The sequence below is a fragment of the Hordeum vulgare genome, chromosome 2H (assembly GCF_904849725.1).
Source record: "Hordeum vulgare subsp. vulgare chromosome 2H, MorexV3_pseudomolecules_assembly, whole genome shotgun sequence".
In the NCBI taxonomy this organism is placed as follows: domain Eukaryota; kingdom Viridiplantae; phylum Streptophyta; class Magnoliopsida; order Poales; family Poaceae; genus Hordeum; species Hordeum vulgare.
Window position 1 is genome coordinate 659,362,864 of NC_058519.1, and position 5,419 is coordinate 659,368,282.

General features: G+C 51.2%; 1 protein-coding gene across 1 annotated transcript; it reads left to right on the forward strand.

Moving 5' to 3' along the window:
* The first annotated feature begins 1,403 nt into the window (after positions 1-1,403).
* Positions 1,404-4,511, forward strand: LOC123428527. Its single transcript, XM_045112752.1, has 2 exons — positions 1,404-2,570; positions 3,581-4,511. The coding sequence occupies exons 1-2, from the start codon at positions 1,757-1,759 to the stop codon at positions 4,279-4,281; spliced, it is 1,515 nt and encodes a 504-aa protein (XP_044968687.1). The 5' UTR covers positions 1,404-1,756; the 3' UTR covers positions 4,282-4,511.
* The last annotated feature ends 908 nt before the right edge of the window (positions 4,512-5,419 follow it).

Here is a 5,419-nt window from a genome sequence, read left to right on the forward strand (position 1 = left end):
ACCACGCACTGACCCACCTCGGACCGTACGTGCATGCCCATAACCCACAGGCCACGGTCACACACAGCCATAGAATAAACGCTCTCTGTTATCCGTTTATCCTTGGCAGATTATCCATGGACATGCATGCATGATGCAGGCTGGCTTGCTGCAACGAACTGCCATGGCCATTTCCCTGCCCTGCCCCTCACTAGTGCACCACCACCACCGCTGCCACTGCATGCACAATCTATCTACCAGTCACCCAACCAACCAGTGTCCTTTTTTTTCAGGTAAAGACTAAAGTGTTGGCCACTCTCATTCAGATACAACACATGCTAGTACATTCAGACGGTACACAGTAGCATGGAGTATGTCAGTACGTCGACCTAGGTGTTAAGTCGCTGTCCTCGCCTAACAACAAAATACATATACGGACGGTAGTACCAGAACTGAGACTAGGGAATTTGGACCGGTGGAAACATACCATCCTCTTCCTCTTCCTCTTGCAGGCAGGGGAAGTTGGAATCCCATCCCATATGGAGGAGTTACTAGCACTTAGCGCCACGTACATAATCATGAAGAAGAATATGTTCTCTGCTTGGATGATGGTATCTTGGGCAGATTGGCACATGTGCATCCGGTTCAGAGCCATGCTCAATAGTCTAAACGGAAACACCAGGTACCAGCTCGCTCGCTCGTGGGCTCTTGTGTTGTTTAACTGCAAGGCTCGAGGCAGGAGATGAATTCCCAAGTCCCAAACGTACGGATTCAACAAACCAAACTCGCTTTAATTCAGATTCCTAAACATGATTATGACGCAATGCCATGCTACGCACCAGATCGCCCTTCTTCTTCTTCTTCTTCTTCTTCTTCTTCTTCTTCTTCTTCTTCTTCTTCTTCTTAAGATTAAGCATGATTACGTACATGACACAGTGGCATGCTAGGCCTTTTTTTCTTTTTTTTTTTGCAGAAAAGTGACATGCTAGATTATACAGAGTAAGTAATAAGATGGTTTATTAGAGCATCTACAGCCGGAACTTACAAATCCGATCCCTCAAACAACCGCGGATACAACCGGTCAGTGATCGGGTGTGTTCGTTTTGATCCCCTACTTTTTCATCCGCGTAGCCACCCCTCTCATATTTTTTTTTCACTTGCACGCGTTTGGCGAAGAAGAAAAGAGAGAAAAAAAATAATAAATAAAGAAAAAAAAATGATGGTTCAGGGTGGGGTCCCGTCATATGCGGCGGACTGACCGGACTGACCGGACATGCCCGGGCAAATCCGCGAGCCCTGATATCGTCTTCATGTTTAAGATGGATTGTGCCGGTCAGCCCAGTCATTTGAGATGGATACGAGGACGGTATCAATTTTTTTATGATCGAACAATGACCGAGAGGAGTGACCGGAAGTTTGAGACTCGTTTAATGGATGCTATTACATTAGGATAATTGTCTCACCATCCCCTAGCTGGCTGGCCGGCCGGCCCCTTTCTTCCTCCTCCCTCCCCCACAAAGCATAAAGCAGCAGAGCAGCCGGCCACTTTGGCCACATCCATCAAGCTACTCAGCTAGCTACCACTAGCAGCCATCATCCATCCCATCCCAGCACCCATCATACCACTCATCTCGCTCACGCTCACGCTCACGCTCACTCTCACTCACTCACACCTGAATCTTGATCTGCCTACGCAACAAATCCAAGCTAGCGAACAAGTTTATTACCAGCATCTGTCTCCAAGAGCTCACTTGATTCTTCAGAGGGCGGCAAGGCAATGGTGGAACCGAGCAGATCGGCCGGCGCCAAGAGCGCCACCACCACCACTACCACCGTGAGGAAGAAGAAGCTGGCGGCAGCATCACCGGCCACCCCCAAGCCGGACAAGGAGAAGCCGGCGGATCAGGGCTGCAAGAAGCAGCAGAGCGGCCATGGAGGTGCAGGGGCCGCTGCTGCTGCGGCGGTGGAGAGCCCGTCCTACAGGCTGGCTCTCAGGAGCCTCTTCTCCTGCCGGAACAGCCATGCGGCGCAGCACCAGCAGGGTCAGCGCGCGCAGCCGCAGCCGGTGCCGGCAGAGGATGCGGCCAGGAGGTGCAAGAAGAAGTCCAAGAAGCAGACGCAGCTCGGCTGCTCCGCCTCCATCTGCAAGCTCCGTGACGCCAGCCCCCGCAGGGTCACGCTCCACCGGCCGCCCGCCGAGGAGGAGCCGCTCTCCGGCTCCGCAACTGGAGCTGGCGAGCCGTGCAAGCGCCGGGCGTCCGTGAGCGGTAGCGGCGAGCGGCGGGTGAAGAAGCCCCTGCAGCAGCCGCAACAGCAGGGGCAGGGACAGAGCGAGACGGCAGGCGTGGTGGTGGGCTCGTCGTCGAGGCACTGGGGGTCGTCCACGGCATCGTCGTCCTCGTCGACGGCGGGCGGCGGCGGATCGTCGTTCCGGCTGCGCAGGCTGTCCGGGTGCTACGAGTGCCACATGGTGGTGGACCCCGCCGGCGGCGGGTCCTCCATGCGCGCCGCCATCTTCCCCTGCCCCGACTGCGGCGACGTCTTCGTCCGGGCCGAGAGCCTCCACCTCCACCAGTCAACCCGCCACGCAGGTACACATCACTCGCTCTCGCCGTCACTCATGGCAAGTCGCCGCCATTTCAGTACTCTTGACTCTTCCTTCTGCTCTCTGGTCCTGATTCTTCAGCTACCCTGGTCTTACCTACCTAGCTACTATCAGAACAAGAACAGAACACTGTATCACTAGTGTCATTTTCAGAAACAAAATTAGTGCATTTCTAATGGCATAAAAATTAATTCTTCTCATCTGCTGTTCCGATTCTTCAGCTATCCAAGCTACTGCTACTCTGGGTAGAACAGAACACTGCAGTATCTCCTAGGATTAAAGCAAAAGTGATGCTTTAGATTTTTATTTTTGGTGCATTTCTAATGGCAGAAAGATTAGCTGGTGCATCCAATCCGGTGCTAGTGCTTAGCCGAAACTTTAGGAGTGATGAGACTGGTGAAAGTGAGCCTGGTTATGGCATGCATGATGCATGATGAATGATATGTGTGCTTTAATTATTCCTGCTGCTTTTGATGATGGTGGTCTGGTCTCTAACCACTGTGCAAAGTGGCTGTGCAACAGTCGCCTAGGATTATCTTATGCATTAACCCACTGTAGAGTGTAGACACACTTGCATAAGAAGATTGTTCGTGTTCCAGTCACCATGACATGACTAGGGCATATCATTTCTTCTCTTGCAAGTACAATTTGACCAGCCACAGAACCAGATCAATTAACCTATATGCATGACAAGATTGCAAGGCTTATCTTATGAATTAATCCACTGTGGACACACATGCATTAGAGGATTGATTAATTGTTTACTGTCATCATCACATGAATGACATGACTAGTGCTCAACAGTTTGTTTCTAAAGTACAATTTGACCAGATTATTTGCTCTAATTATGTTCCAAGTACTATTTGACCATATTATATACACTGTAATTATGCTTTTTGACACTTGACTGTAATAAGGTTTTACCTATATGATTGGTTTATTAGTGGAGCTGATAATAATAAGCAACAAAAAGATGATATTTTTAACTGTGCGCAGTGTCGGAGCTGGGGCCGGAGGACACGAGCCGGAACATCATCGAGATCATCTTCCAGTCGAGCTGGCTCAAGAAGCAGAGCCCGGTGTGCGCCGTGGACCGCATCCTCAAGGTGCACAACGCGCCGGCCACCCTCGCCCGCTTCGAGGCCTACCGCGACGCCGTCAAGGCCAGGGCGCGCGGGGGGCGAACCGGCGCCGGACGATGCACCGCCGACGGCAACGAGCTGCTCCGCTTCCACTGCGCCGCGCTCGCGTGCTCCCTCGGCGCGGGGGGCGCCACCCACCTCTGCGACGGCGCCGGCAACTCCTCCTGCGCCGCGTGCGGCATCGTCCGGGACGGGTTCAAGTTCAGGGCGCCCGGGGTCCGCACCATGGCCACCAGCGGCCGCGCGCACGACGATGCCGTGGGTGCGGAGGAGGGGGAGGGCGGCGGTGACGGTGAGCGGCGCAGGGCCATGCTCGTTTGCCGGGTCATAGCCGGCCGGGTGAAGCGCCGCTGCGAAGGCGCGGCGGAGTCGGCGGCGGGCAAGGAGGAGGCGGAAGCGTCGCCGTCGCCATCACCGGAGGAGGAGGAAGCGGAGGCAGAGGAGGAGTACGATTCGGTGGCCGGGACGGCGGGGGTGTACTCGAGCCTGGACGAGCTGGAGGTGTTCAACCCCACCGCCATCCTCCCCTGCTTCGTCGTCGTCTACAAGGCTTGACTGATCATCTAAGCCATCATTTCCACTAATTGATTCCTAGCAGGCTAGTCAATTCCTTTCATGTCGACTTAATAGTTCTTTTTACTGGTTCAGTTAGTGGCGATGATGTAACATAGAATCTTAATTATTAGTAGTTTGTATGATCAGCAGCACTAGTGCCAATTCATCTTTGTATGATGAGTGGCAATGATCGATTGGTAAGATGATACTTGGGCATCAGTTACTCCCAACATTTGCCAACATTCCAGGATGCTCCCAAGTAAAGACTTCAGTTTTGCCAAAACAGTTTTCGACGTACGGACAGGCAATCCGTTCTGAAACAACATGATCGATCTGTAACAACAGGCAATTTACGAATAGCTTCAAACTTTTCGGATTTCGTTCTAAAACAACATGATGTGTAAGTCATGAAAATATTAAGCACCTCTTTCTCGATTGTCCTATGGCTAAGCTTTTATGACGCTCGATCCATTTTACTTTTAACATTTCTCCTCCTACTAGCATTAACATGTTATTTGGGACATGGCTGGACGGGGTTAATGTTCATTACGCTAAACTTATTCGGGTTGAAACTTGTGCACTTTTGTGGGCTGCATGAAACTGCAGAAACGATCTAGTTTTTAACAGACAACATTATATTCACTTCTTGCAGGTCATCTTCAGGACTACCGTCTTGATCCGTACGTGGTCCTTACTCACTCCTGTGGAAACCACAGAGCCTTTGGTTACTGGATCTAGTTTTGGTAGCTCAGAATATCTTCAACCGATTTAGATGACGGCATATTAATAAGATAGATGGATAGTCATCTAGGCTTATTGAGATCATTGGTACTGGCGTTATGGTCGTCATGTATCTTTTTTGTTCCTTTTTATACAGACTACTTTATACTTATTCAGACTAGTTCCATGCTTAATAAAAAGCTGCATGCATCTCTCGATGAAGAGGCCGGAGCGAGGCCTCTTTTTCTAAAAAAAAGTCTCTAACCCAGGAGGGACCTGAACAACTTTGTGAGTGCCGGTTAAACAGCTTCCCAAACGCCTCGAACTAGCACATTAGCTCCTGTGCAGCTCCAAGAATCTCTTCCTTTCTGAAGTTCAGATAACATACACGCCATTCCTATCGTGTCCCCACAAGGTT

Excerpts from the sequence above, each read along its gene's own strand:
- LOC123428527 (XM_045112752.1), top strand. The coding sequence starts at position 1,757 with ATGGTGGAACCGAGCAGATCGGCCGGCGCCAAGAGCGCCACCACCACC. Across the intron at positions 2,571-3,580 it reads CCAGTCAACCCGCCACGCAG|TGTCGGAGCTGGGGCCGGAG; the intron begins GTACACATCACT and ends AACTGTGCGCAG.